Genomic DNA, 14,810 nt, shown 5'->3' on the forward strand with positions numbered 1-14,810 from the left:
TAATTGTTGACTTTTAGTGAATAATATTAATTTTTTAACTTTTTAAATAACTTTTTAACTTTTTTTTAAGTATCCCAAACTTATCTTAATCTATATTAATTGCATCACCTTTCTACTACTTTTAAACATTAAAAAAAAAAAACTTATTTTTAACCATCATCTCAAAACGACTATCTTTTAAAACAACTAATAATAAATCACATATTTAAAGCCCAAAAAACAACAATTGAAGAGAGGGGAGAGAGGCAGCTGTGGCCGAGATTGAACTGCAGAGAGAGAGAGAGATTCATCGAGAGACAAGGAGAGATGGTGGGGGAAGAGAAGAGGCATCAGATGATGCAAAACCTATTCGGTGATCAATCAGAGGAGGAAGAAGAAGAGGAGGTTGAATCAGAGCACGAATCCAATCGACAGCCCGACTACGCTTCGGTATAATAATCTCCAATCTCTCTCGCCTAAAATTTTCAAATTATTTGCTCAATTTCAGCCAATGAATCAAACTTGATTTTTGAAGTACACCCATTTGGCCTAAATGCCCAAATATTAGGGTGTAGGCACACATGCAACAAATGGGTATTTGTTAACTCTACCTGTGAAGTTTGAATTAGGGCATTAATTACGTGTATTCAGAATAGAAAGAGCTTAATTTGATAACTAAGCAAAGTGAATTTTGTTTTGTGCCTTAGAATTCAAATTTAACTTTATGAAGTTGTTGGTTTTGGATAGTGGAGAATGCAATATAATTATATAAGTTATTTATAATTCTCTGAATAATGGTGCAACCAATTGAAATATGAATAGCACTGAGGCTTTGGGGGGTATAGTGTTTGTGGTTTTTGCTTCGACAATGGTTCTTCATGGTTGCTAAACTCAATTGTTAAATTGAATTGTTTCAAATATATATTTTATTACTTTGATAATGATTACAAATATGGTTTGATGGGACTATTTTGCCCATAGTAGACATTATATGTATTCCAAAATTATCAAGAAAAAACATCTGGATGGGTGGTTGATAAAGTAATGGTTGGGTTAGCTTTTTTGGGAGGAAAGGCGACAAAGGGGATGAACCAACCAAAGATGACCCATTTGTCAAGCAAGCAAAAGCCTAATTTTTGGCTCTCAAGTGAGCTTTCAAGTGACAAGGGGTTTCCTATTTTTACTACTGTTTAAACTATTAACATTAGTAATTGTTTGGGCAAAAATGTAAGAAAATCACATTTCAAAAGAATCCTGCTTCCCATCCCCCCTAAACAACCTCTCCCACAGTTCACTACTTCGTTTGGCACAAACATAGTGTGTGCAGGTTGCTCTAGTGTGAATATATTTTTGAAAGGAAATTTTGTTTTTGAAGGTTCTATCACACAAATTACATATTTGCTCAAAACATTTGTTCAATTCAAAACCACAGTTTTAAATAACGGTTGAGGTGGTGTTGATGTGGTTGCAGTGCGTAATGGCGTAGTGTAACGGTTGTGGTAACTTAAAACATAAATTTTTTTTTTATGTGCAAAACTTATTACAGAATCATAATTATTGGCATTTTAAATGATTTTTTTTTTTTGGATTTTTTTTTTTGAAACATGATCCAATACTTGTCCTATTCTTAATAATGTTTAAGTCACTATGAAGAGAGTTTATACAAATATATATATATATATATATATATATATATTTCCTTGTAATTAATGATTTCATTCATAAAGCTCCACTTATTGCCAGTTATTTTGTTATTAATTATTATATATATAGTATTGTGTTTGTGTTTTAAACTTTTTTTGGGTGAATAAAATTTGTGATTTAAACTTGCAGGTCTCAAAATACAAAAACTAAAAAAAGCACACTTCTTGTGGCCATTTTCCCCATTTGTCAAAGTTGAATTAGATGTATATAATTCTCTTGTTTCCTTTTAAAGAAATATCTTTAGTAAATAAATTCACATTTAGTAAGTAAATAAATTATTTGTTGCCTTTTAATGGATCTTTATTTTTTTGGGCCTAAAATGAAATATCTTTACTTATCCAAAAAATTAATGGAAGCAAGGTGGTCTGAGGATTAGGGACTTGTTATTTGTGTGTAATTTATAAAAAAAAATTGAATTCTGAAGAGATTTGTAGTAATTCATTTTTGATGTATCAAAAAAAAAAAAAAAAAAAGAAGAAAAAATTTGTAGTAAATTGAATCATAAATTCATAATCAAATCTCACGCTGGTTTCCAAAAAAATTGAAGAGTTTCAGTAGTAGCCTAGTGGGTTGTATTATAAATGTAAAATTCAAGGCTCACTTGTGGATTTCAAAAAAAAAAAAAAAAAAAAAATAATAATTGAGAAGTCTCTCTTCACTAAAAGTGGAGATCTGTGGGTTAAATTTTAAATCACTCAAGTCTGATGGGTTCCTCACTTTCCCTTCTCTATGGAGGTGACACCTTCTCTCTCTCATGCAAAATAATCCCAATGAAAGCCCTGACGAGTGTCGACCACCTCTCCCTCTTGTCCCTGTCACTCTAGTTCTCTCATTCATCCAAAATAATCTCCATGCAAGCCTCTGGTTAGTTAACCTCCATACTCTCCCTCTCAAATTTATTCAAGTTTGGTTATATGATATATCTAAATACTAGAGAGCTAAATCTTGTAGATCTAAGCAATAAAGACTCTTGGGAGGTCAAACAGAGTGTTTGGCTCATGGAAGGTCAAGAGGATGCCAATAGTTGCTTATAAATCTTTGAAGTGCTGTTTTGATAGCTGTAATGAACGGCACAGTAACGGCCCGTTATGAGTGTTACAGCATGGTTATGGGCGTTACGGCTACCGTAATGGCCGTTACATAGGTGATTTTTCTGTAACACCGCTAAAGTTGGTGCAGTCACAACCGTTATGTAACACCGCTTTTTAAAACCTTGTTTAGAACTGATTTAGTTTCTAAAGAGATAGAGGAGTCTCAATATAGAATTTTAGTCCTGTCCTGTGCGTTTATATCAAACTTTATCATAGGCATACCTCTCTCCATTGGCAATACGTTTTGAATGCAATTGGTTGTAAGTTTGGTCTGGGGTTCAGGAATAAGATGCAACCAAATTCACCAGAGATAAGTGGTTTTGTAGCAATTTTACGAGAAGAGTGATTGGCTGGGTTGCATAGAACAGGGTTTATCCTGTTATACACACACACACACATAGAGATGAATGAGAACATGTTTCTATTCTGATAAAATTAAGTCATTTGCTTTCAAATCTTGAACATTGAAGGCAAAGGGATGTTTCTGAAACATGGGATAATATAAAAATACTGAAAATAAACAAAGGGGGCAGACGGTAGTATAATATGGGCATCTGACATGCTTCATCAACAACACTTCGTATTTTTAGGACAACAATCTGGAAAAGATGGGAGATTTCTTATTGGACTGGGCAATTTAGTGCAAAACTGTTCTTCTTGTTCAAGCCTGATTCAACTCAGAAATAGATCTGGTTGTTAAAAAAATTTAATATGCCTCTGTGTGGCATTTTTGTCCACAAAAAGTACTAAGAGAGTGCTTATGTTTCCATATGCCATTAGTCATTATATCACCATGCTGTGCAGTTTCATATGCCATCCCAGGTTGCTTTTGTGACTGGATAATATGCAGCTGCAGCACATAAAAATCGACGCAATTGCTTAATTTGAAGTTTTGTACATTTACACATATGTCCTTTTGGGTTTTAGTGTAGGAATAGTTGAACATGTAATGGCCTTTTTGTTTGCTATGTTATACATCTGGTATGTTTATAATTTTTCCCTACGTATGAAATAAATTTTGAAGTTAAATCACTGTGTGACTCTAACATTATACATATATATATTTCATGATTATGGGTCCAGGATGAAGGGGATGGAGGGCTGGAGCCTGAGGGTGAGGGTGAAGGTGAAGGTGAAGGTGAAGGTGAAGGTGAAGTAGAAGGTCAAGGGGAAGCAGAAGTGGAGAGTGAAGGTGAGTTACGTGATGCTGATCCTGATCCTGGAGAAAGTGAGGGTGAACGAGATCAAAGTTCTCAAGAAGTGGAAGTCGCTGATCAGAGGGAAGAAAGTGAAGGAAAACAATCAGAGAGTGATGAAAAAGAAGAGTATGGTCAAAGAGTAGTTACAAGTAGGAGACGGGATGTAATTGAAAGTGGATCAGAGAGGTCTGAGGAAAATCATTATGCTGACCATGAAGATGAGGAGGTTGATCAGGCTAGGAGTTTGAGGTATTCTGCACACACTTTACCTTTTTTCTCTCTTTCATTTTCAATATTTTTTTTTGGTTCAGCAACAAAGAAATTTGGTTAATAAATTAAAAGAGAATATTCAAGAGAAGTTGGAGGTCAAGAAGTCATTTTCAACAGTTTTTGCTGTTTCTTTTAGTTCATTTCCTTGTCCTGTTACTGTTGCCACTTAATAGTTTATTTATTATTGGGTCAGCTGGTCTTCTCTCTCTATTAATGCATGGGCTACATTCCAGTGTTTGTGAATGCATAGGACACATTCCAAGCTCATCATTGGTTAGTTGCATGCATTTTACAGCTCTATTTTTTAGGGTTTCTGCCTAGGCTCCTCATTTAGAATATTGAACTTTTATACCATGTTGATGGGGAATTCTGGGTGTGAAGACACATTTTTTCTATGAACATACAATTTTTTGGTGCTTCCTTTATTTCTAGTTACTTCATCTCTAGTTCTTCTTGTGGATCTTCCACCACATTCAATTTTTTCCATTTTCTAAGTGTTTGTACTCATGTTTTATGGTGCATTGGATCCCAAATAATTTTTGTTTTGATACTAAAGTTTATTTGCCTTGTAATCTTGTTCATTGGTGCATCATCTTATTCATTTCTTTACTTTAGATTGGTTGATTGGTTGAGTTTGACCAATTTTACAATACTAGGAGTTCTTTAGTGTTGAAATAATTATTGTACTTCAGTCTAGAGTTCAGTGATAGTTGTTACTTTGTTCAATGCAAATCTCTATTCCCAAATGAAGGAAAACAGTGTTATTATTATTATTTTTTTGTTAAAAAATGAGGTGTTTTTGTTGACATTGTTGCTATTTATTCTTAGTCTTTATTGATTTAGTGTTATTGCCATTAGTTCTTGTTGACAGTAATATGTGGAACAGGTTGATCACTTGTAATTTGCCATTGCTTTAGCATTCATACAATGAGCCACCAGGAGGCCTAATTCCTTGTTATTCTTTTCTTTACGTTGAGATACTTTGTTTAATTTCAAGAATTATTTTTGTTCTTTCTACAGTAGGTCACCTGGAGAGGAGAAAGATGAGACTCAGAAGTTCCGTGCTGTATTTGGTGATTCTGATGACGAAGAACCAACTGGGTACTTGGTTCAGAATAATGTTGAGGAAGATTCAAATGTGCGTGTCAGTGTCAATAAAACAAGATAGGGTCAATTACACTTTTCACCCCTATAGTTTGACCTAAATTTCACTGTAGTTGTTATAGTTTCAATTTGAACAATTTGGTCCCTACACATTAAGTCCAGTTTCAATTTGGTTATTCCGTCTAAATTGGAGGTAAAATTAACAGTTTTGGAACATTTCAATTTGGCCCTTCTGTCTAAATTGGAGGTTAAAATTTACAATTTTGGAACACTTGTTAATTTTCTAAGGTGTACATGTAGACCAAATTAACAAAAATTTAGATAGAGGGCCCAAATTGAAACGAGACTTGTGTAGGAACCAAATTGTTGAAATTGAAACTATAAGGACTAAAGTGAAATTTAAGGGTGAAAAGTGTAATTAACCAAACATGATAATCAGGTTTTTGTATATTTTTTGGCTGACGGTGCTGTATTTACTGTCACGAGGAAGTTAAAATTTTGATTTCTTTCTGTAGAGATCCCCTATGGAAGAGGAACGGAGCTATGAAAGGGGTCTGAGACCTGAAGATATGGTACCTGATGAAGATGCTCAATATGAGTCTGAAGAAGAGAACATTGAGGCTAAAATTAAGGAGAAACCAGTTGGCCCTCCATTGGAGCTAGAAATTCCATTCCGTGCTCCTCCAGCTCATCCAGATAAGGTTTATCTTCATTCTTATTTCTATCTGCAACTGTAATCGTGTGTAATGTATAATTTTTGTTAATGTACATATGACTTGGGTACTTCGTAAGATGGAACTATTTTCTTTTTTACATATAGATGTGACTTTCAAGATGATCAGTCTCTTCCTGGTACCAATACTTTTCATGATTATTTGTCATTTTAAAGTTCCATAGTTACCTCATATGCATATCTTATGTTGTAACTTCGAAGGCAAGTGATTGGACAATGCAACATTCAACATGGGATCATCAGCAAAAGTAGCACCATTGAGTCAATTCTGCCAATTGAAAAGGTTTAATTTGAAATGGCTGCATGCTTGTGGTGTCTCAATTGTGAAGACCATAATTTGTCCTCACTCTATACTTAATGCAAGCACAGAGAAAATTTACCAAAGCAACACGAGCACAAAAGTCTAGGATAGGCAAATAAGGTTATGGGGTTAGAAAGTTTTAGGAGGGCTGTCATATTTTTTTTTTGGATACGGTTAACAGGTCCTCTTATACTATTACATGTGGTTTGCTGATTTCTTTGAGAAAGGTTATGCTACCAAGGTGCAAGGCTTTGCGGATGACAATATGGTTTGGGAAGAAATTACATGTTTCTATCATTGCATTCTTTGTTTCCTTATTTTGAAGTTTTCTCAGAGATGTGAAATGGTCTTTTCTATTGAGGTGTTTGAGGGTTTATTTTGTGATTGCATTTTTAGTGTATGAACTTTTTGCTAGAATCTAGATCTTCTTTGACGAGAAAGTCCTTCGGATAACATGATTAACTGAAACTACATTTCTTGTGTATTGAAGAGTTTGTATATGAACTCTTCTGTTGTGCAGTTGCTTTGTGGTTCTACATCATGCAGGTTCACTGCATCCTGGTTTTGGGGAGTTACCCCTCTTTGCAACCAATGGTGCTTGTGAGGGACCGAAGTGGCAGGGTGCTTAATAGTAAGGAGTTCTTGGTTTCTAGTTGGAGAAGACTTCCCCCCTCCCTTCTTTGATTTTGAGGTCTTTATATATTTTGTTGGGCTTAAGGTATTGGGAAATTATGATTTAAATTTTTTTTTTTTGACTCGTTGATGTGGGTCCTCTATAGTATTGTATGTGTTGCACGGATGTGGGAGTTGGTCACTAATGAATCATCTTTTCAGGGAGGTGTGGTTTCAGTGGACTACACAAATAACTATTTTGGTTAATAAAAAATTTAGTCATAGGATGTTTGAGGAAAAAAACTGGATTGGTATCATAGGTTGTAGTGGTTGTATTATTGCTCATGCGCTACTTCAATTAATTGGTTATGTTGATTTAGGAATTTTATTACTCTTTTTTTGTTATGTTGCAGATGAACATGATTAAGGTTTCTAATATAATGGGCATTGACCCAAAGCCATTTGATCCCAAGACATATGTAGAAGAAGACATCTTTGTGGCCGATGAATCTGGATCTAAGAAACGTATTCGTCTGGACAACAACATTGTCCGTTGGAGGATTGTACGAAATCCAGATGGCACAGAATCTGTAAGTGAATAAATGGAAGCATATTTTAGTTCTTATCATATGCCATACTTATCCACACACATAATATTATACTATTGTGAATTTTACTTTCTGGGCTTCATGTACAATATCTTGATATTTTTGTTTGTAAATGTTATAAATTTTATATAATTGTTGCATTAAGATTTTCTAAACACAGTGAGGAATATAATTTATTGCACTTGCTTTAGTTGGAGTGGGTTATATGTTTGGTTGTATTGGTTGTGTTCAACTCTCTTATCTTCTGACATTTTTATTCGATAAAAATATATTGTTCAACTTTTTTTTTGAGAAGTAAGAGATGAAACTACAATGACATGAGAGGGGTGCTACCCAAATACAAGAATGGAAAAAAACAAAGAAAGCAACTAAACAGATGGGCTCTGCTCAAAAGAATCTACAAATCTTAAAATTTGGTTTAAGGATGGATCAATTCAACCTGAAAACCCAAGAAAAAACAGGAGATAAAAATTCTACTCCGCACTGCTCCAAACACACCAAGAATCAAAGACTAAGCATTGATTATTGGCGCTACACCAAATTCATAGCTGTTTTCTCTGGTACCTTGCTAAAGGGGCTAAAATATGGAAATTAAAAATGCTAAAGTAGGATATGAATTTACACTTTTTTGAGATGAAGTAAGGATTGAAAGTAAAAGGTGCCAAAAGAAGGAATAAGATTTAATACTTTTAGAAATGCCCAGTTTTGGTTTCTTATTTGGCGTTTGGCTTCAACAAAGTTTTTCTGTGCAAAACCTTTTAATGCTGGAATTGATCCAACTCCTGTGCAGTCATGCAGGAAGAACACATTTTCTTTTTGTATTTAAGAATTTGTTATATGCTTTATTGGAAATGATTGTGACATTTTCTTTTCATGTGCAGTATGAAAGCAATGCACGCTTTGTGAGATGGTCAGATGGCAGCTTACAGTTATTGATCGGGAATGAAGTTCTCGACTTATCTGTGCAAGATGCGCAACATGATCAAGTACACTTATTTCTGAGGCACGGAAAGGTGACCATATATGCCTTTGTCATGTCTAATTCAGAATTATATTTGTGTATATATTCTTTAAAGCAATTGTGAACAGTTGAGGTTTGTTGTTAAGTCCTGCTGTGAAAATGAATGGACCTTGTGTGTTTTAGAACCATCAATGCATGATCATGATGTTATGGCGATGTTAGCACAGTTTTTTGACTGCCCATAGGTGTTTCATTAAGGATCAAATAATGCCAAAAACATTAAGAGTTTCAATACACATCTCACATATTCTTATACCCTAATATTTTTCTATACACTTTTCACATATTTCACTAGACTTTTTACACATACCAACACTAACCACTGCCCAATGAGCTGTCGTTTGTATTTCCTTTGATGAATTCATTAACACAGATAGCTCATCACATAAATGTCATGACAAAATCACTTTTGTAATTCATTTATGTAGCACGCACATAAAATAGATGTGTATTTCTACTGCTGTGTCCTTGATGTCCATATCCTATATTTTTAGAATTTGACACATCAATGAATGTCATATCTATATCCTGTATTTCTGTCTTTGCTTCATCAAATCTGTTGCAAAACTTGAATTGGGAGTTTGTTCTGATTCCAATAGGAATGGAGTCTAGGACACTGAATTTTGCTCGGTAACACCAAATTGGTACTACTGTTTGGATTTTGATTTCAAAGCTTTGACATTATCAATTTCATGAAGTTTCGGTGTTTCTGATGACTGTTATTATATTGTTTATTTGCATGGTCTCTACCACTGTTTTGTTTTTCTGCTAGATGAATCCATGTTTGCACTCAATTTGGAGTAGTCCTTAATTTTCTCTTTTCCAATAATGCAGGGAATCCTCCAGTCACAGGGAAGACTTTTAAGGAAGATGAGGTTTATGCCATCGTCATTGTCATCTAACTCTCATCGATTGTTGACTGCTCTGGTTGATTCACGGCATAAAAAGGTTTATAGAGTCAAGAACTGTGTCACCGACATTGACCCAGAGAGGGAAAAGGAGCAAAAAGAAAAAGTAATTAGTTAAAACTAATGGAGTCTTGTGTTTAGCATTGTGGATGCACATTTTCATTGTTCTTCTGGTTTTGTAGGCTGAAAGTCAAACAATCAGAAACAATGAACTTCTTAACCGGAAGAAAGAAAAGGTGAATCGTAAGTATACACAAACTGTACGCAGGGAGCGCCAGCTTTCACCTGGTTTCTTGGAGGATGCGCTGGATGAGGTTTGTATCCAGTTTATGTTTTCGTTGCCAATATTGAACTCCTTGCCCTGCTTACTAATTTGCCTAATTTGGCCGGTCCTCTTCTGTTCTTTCTCTCTCCCTCTCCTAATTTCTTTTGGCCCCTCTTTATTGATGTTTGTAAGATTAGTCTTTGTTTTTTGGTGTTTAATGCAACAGATGTGAAAGACATTACTAGAGTAGTTTGAGAACCTAATAATCTTTCTTTATGTCTGCTTTTGATCAGGATGATGAGGGAGATTATCATGAATCTCGTCGATCGGCTGCTCGACGTCGCTTTGAGGAAGACTTGGAAATGGAAGCTCGAGCTGAGAAACGAATTATCAATGCTAAAAAGGTATATCACCTTTACTTTATGAACAAATCAAATAACTCATTTTTTTATTTATTTATATAAATTTAATTGAGAACATTTTCTTCTTTTGTTAAAATGAAGATCTCTTTTGAACTTGTATATATATAAATGAAGATCTCTTTCGAATGATTAGCCACAGGGACAGAAAGACATGCCTCGCAAGTCATCTATGCCCCCAGTGAAGTCATCTCAGCGTCCTGTAGATTTTTCTGAAAGTGAGAGAGAGGAATCTGAGTATGAAACTGAGGGGGAGGAAGACGAAAGGTCCCCACAACGTAGACGGGTTGAGGTGTCAGAGCAAGAGGATGAATATGAAGACGACGACCATGATGAAGAAGAGGCAGTAGCAAATGAAGCATCAGAAGAGGAGCCTGAGGTATGCAGATTTTTTTCCAAACATTTCATCCTAATTGCTTGAGCTAGGTTGCGTATGGCCGTGGGAAGTGGGTCTAAAAAGTGTTCCTTTATTCATCCATATACCCAACCAATAGAAGTCTAAAATATGTGTTGAAAAGTTTCCTCTACTCTAGTTTGTTGGCTTCTGATATTCTTAGTCTCCTGATATGAATGCTAAACTGAATTCAACAAAATTTTATCTAGGGATGTAGAGTTGTTACTCTTACACCAGTTATAAGTTGTATGAATGTTGCATTGAGGTCGACTCCTCTGTTGGTTGTCAGTTATCTGAAGACTTCTCTGGGAGAGAATGTCATGTCTCTCTCTCACCTTTACTTCTGATTTCCCTTTCCTACTTTTTCCCCCCTTTTCTTTTCTTCTTTTCATTTAAGTGGCTTCTTTGGTTGTTTTCTAGCTTCATAAATTCATATGATGGTCTATAAATTTATGATTAAATATGTATGCAGGAGCCAAAGCAAAAGGCTAAGGAGTTTGGAGGCAGTCTCAAGCGCAAGGAGATTGAGTCAGATGAGGACTCTCCTCCGAGAAAGACGACAACCACCCATCGCCGAATGGCTATTGTTTACGATAGTGATGAGGAATAAAGCATGGTTCAGACAGTAGATGGTAATATTTTACAATGTACCTCGTTTTCATAGTATGTTTTTGTTGCTATAGATTCATATTCTTTATGTGACCCAATTTTAAATTACATTATTAACGAATGCTTTATTAACATAATGCGCGTGATGAACTAGCTAGGCATTTGTTTAGATTTGATTGGGAATGCATTGGCCTCACTTTTAAGTATGGAAAACCAGAAGTTATTGATACATATGTTTGTTTCACCTTCTGGTTTTTCTTTTTTGATACGGCTTTGATTTGAACCCCTTATCTCTAGTGAAGTGCAAGGGTTCTGGCTAACGGCCTAGTTCGTTTCACCTTCTAGTTTTATTGTGACTTTGAGAATATGTGGTTACTTTTTACTTGTTTGACAAGTTTGTTACATGAATCAGTTGTCCTGCATTTCCAATGGAACAAGTTAATTTCTAAGCATTTGAATTTTTTTTTTTTTGGGGTGCACAGTCACAAGTTCTTGCACTTGTTGCAAACTGGTGCTTTGAGAGTGGATTCGGCCAGAATCTGCTAACTTAAATTTTACAATATGCAAATGCAATTGCAAAGAACCTCGGATTTGGTTTATTCGCTCTTCCTCCGTGAGTTCTGAAAGTATTTGCAACTCAAAAATCTGATAGAATTGCGATGTGATGTCAAGCCATGCAGAGGCAGCCTCCTGTCTCTCGACCTTTTTGCCCCTTGACTCATGGTCTGATCCTCTATATATAGCAAGCCTCCTCCGCCTGTCTCTCCAAGCTAGCAAGCACTTTCGTACCACAACTTGGAGACTTTTCATTCATTGCCTCTGGTTTTCCATGACTGCCACTTTCTCCCCTCCTAAGGCTACCTCAACTCTTCGTCCATCCATATCTGGAGGTTTCTTGCCATCTCAGTGTCTGCCATACTTCCCAGTGGTCTCCACAACCTACATATTCACCCTCAAACATCTACAATTGTCCCCATTCTTGCCCTTTACAATGCCAAACCCTTCCACAAATCTGAAGATATTGACCTTTTCATTACTGATTTGTTTGGGATATGATTTGGCGTGAATATGTTTCACACTATTGTCCACACATCTACCAAATAAAAAAAAGGGATGACATTGATAAATGTATTCATGAACTCCCTGTGGTTTTGATTGAAGTGTAAAAGTGACGAGACATGATGGAATTATTGAAAAGACTAGAATATCCTTATTTTTTTCTTCAATTTTCTTATGAATGCCATTTTACTCCCATTTTTCTCACAGTTGAACTCTCTCTCTATGAACTCCCTCTCTATGTGTATATATATATAGATATGAAATGCATCCAACCCACAACTCACAAACCCCTCTCTCTCTCTCTCCCCATGTATATATATATATATGAAATGCATCCAAACCATCTCCTCCATGTATATATATGAAATGCATCTAACCCACAACCCACAAACCCCTCTCTCTCTCTCTCTTCCCCCGTGTATATATATATATATGAAATGCATCCAACCCATGAAATGCATCCAAACCATCTCCTTTATGTATATATATGAAATGCAGCCAACCCCCAAAGCCATCTGTGTGTGTGTGTGTGTGTATATATATGAAATGCATCTAGCCCATGAAATGCATCCAAACCCATCTCCTCCATGTATATATATGAAATGCATCCAACCTACAGCCCACAAACCCATCTCTCTCTCTCCCCGTGTATTTATATGGAATGCATCCAAACCCATCTGCCCCATGCATATATATGAAATGCATATCTGAAACAACATTTCATAGGCATATATATATATATATAAGAAAGTGGAAGGGTAAATTGGTCACTCAAAACTTCAAAGTTGGTGCCAAAACCCTTAATTTCAGTGCAAACATGCTTCTCTGGTGCGTCTGCCCCACGCACTGTTAAGTCTACTAGATTCTGTCACTTTTGCACTTCAGTCAAAACCACAGGGAATTTATGAGTACATTTATCAACGTCAGGGAGGTAATGTGAAAATGCGTGGAACCACATGAGGGTAAAATGTAATTATTCCTAAAAAAAACTATATATATTTTAATAGCTCAGTCTCAATTTTTTGCGATTTGTGGGAATTGTTTAGGTGTGATTACTCACAATGTCCATAGATAAATATGACGTACTTGCACCACTATGATTTCCCATCTTTTTGTAGTGCCTTGTAATTCCTGATCAACCATCTAGCTTAAGCACTATTTGGCAAAATCTTTGTACCTCTTGTATTTTTACACAAATTAGCACTAGCTCATCACAATATATTTTTAAGGTGGTTACTGAAAGCTACACTGGATAGTGGGAGGGAAGTATTGAATATCAAATTAACAGGAGAGAAGTGCAGGACGATATCATGAACTGGGATGTTATAGGACTTTATCGGTATATTAAAGGAAGTGCATTAAGGAGAACTAGGAGCCAAACTAGGAAACATAGAGGGCATTGTATAGGCATGGGCATGGTACATTGACAAATTATAGATATCCAAATAGCTACAATTTACTAATTGCTTACCTTTTTGTGATCTTAAGAGCAATTCGTTACCGAACAATAACACTCTTATTCCAACAATTCTGGTAGCATGATTCCTGATATTTGCAGAATGATTGTGAACATTTTGGAAGCCGCTCTTGGGGCTTTGTACTAGGCTTTTATCCAGAGGAATGTATCTTTCATGTATTTATTTTGATTATTGGCTAAAATTATGTAAGCGTATATTAGCATCATAATACTAAAATCCGATGTTCTGAATTTTGCAGGAGAGTGTATCATCGATGGTGTTGAAAGGGTGGACAGAAGAGGCTGTCTTGAGTTCTAGTTAAGGCAGGCAAGGCATGGTGAATGTAAAAGTTATTTCATGGATTGTTGGTGCTACCCTGTTTTGAAGGGAAAAAAATAATTGTCCAGTGCATTTTTCTTTGATTTGGGTTAAATCTTGTTTGGATGGTGAAGTAATTGAAAAGTTTTTATCTTTTTGAATAGAAAGGGTTTAAATTTAATTTTGTGCGACGATCATGATTTCATGCTCAAGGATTTTGTGCTTAGAACCAATGATTGTTCTTTATTGTTGTTGAGGACACCTTTATTTATTTATTTTTATTTGACTTTTTGGGTGCACTAAGGACGCTAGCTCCTTCAATGTTTTTAGGTTAATTACTTATTTTGTGGTTCAAAAAAAATATATTAAGATTCACAAATTTTATATAATTAAATTGTATTCACATCACACTGTGCTCCTTTTCATTAATCATTTGTTAGTCATATAGATGAAAAAATTGATCAAATTTTAAAAAGTTTAGAGGTCAAATTAAAATAATGCAAAGTTTGGGGGTCAAACTAGAAAACGCGTAATAATTTTGAAAACAAAATGATATTTCCTCAATGTTTTATCTATTCATTGAAGTTCTATATGTGATGTCTTCTTTACTCTGTCCTTTGTTTGGATGTCTTTATTTAGGTACAAATGTTTTATCTATTCATTGAAGTTCTATCTGTTATGTCTTCTTTACTGTCTATTTTATTTGGATGACTTTATTTAGGTACAAATTGTTTTATGAAGTCGTGAAGCCATGTTTTG

At 35.2% G+C, this 14,810-nt stretch overlaps 1 protein-coding gene across 2 annotated transcripts; it reads left to right on the forward strand.

Annotated features, from left to right (window-relative positions):
- The first annotated feature begins 211 nt into the window (after nt 1–211).
- Nucleotides 212–14,232, forward strand: VIP4 (leo1-like family protein). Of its 2 annotated transcripts, none has more exons than XM_082866649.1 (12): nt 212–429; nt 3,858–4,222; nt 5,264–5,381; nt 5,863–6,048; nt 7,407–7,583; nt 8,483–8,614; nt 9,457–9,636; nt 9,713–9,844; nt 10,089–10,199; nt 10,351–10,593; nt 11,081–11,240; nt 13,835–13,893. In XM_082866649.1, the coding sequence occupies exons 1-11, from the start codon at nt 307–309 to the stop codon at nt 11,216–11,218; spliced, it is 1,905 nt and encodes a 634-aa protein (XP_082722775.1). In that variant the 5' UTR covers nt 212–306; the 3' UTR covers nt 11,219–11,240; nt 13,835–13,893. The 2 variants fall into 2 exon arrangements, with proteins under 2 accessions (XP_082722775.1, XP_028108034.2); XM_028252233.2 differs by lacking the exon at nt 13,835–13,893 and adding an exon at nt 13,993–14,232 and having other exon boundaries at nt 213–429.
- Nucleotides 14,233–14,810: the final 578 nt, after the last annotated feature.

Source organism: Camellia sinensis, chromosome 4, assembly GCF_055761805.1.
Source record: "Camellia sinensis isolate YWXY chromosome 4, ASM5576180v1, whole genome shotgun sequence".
Taxonomy (NCBI): Eukaryota; Viridiplantae; Streptophyta; class Magnoliopsida; order Ericales; family Theaceae; genus Camellia; species Camellia sinensis.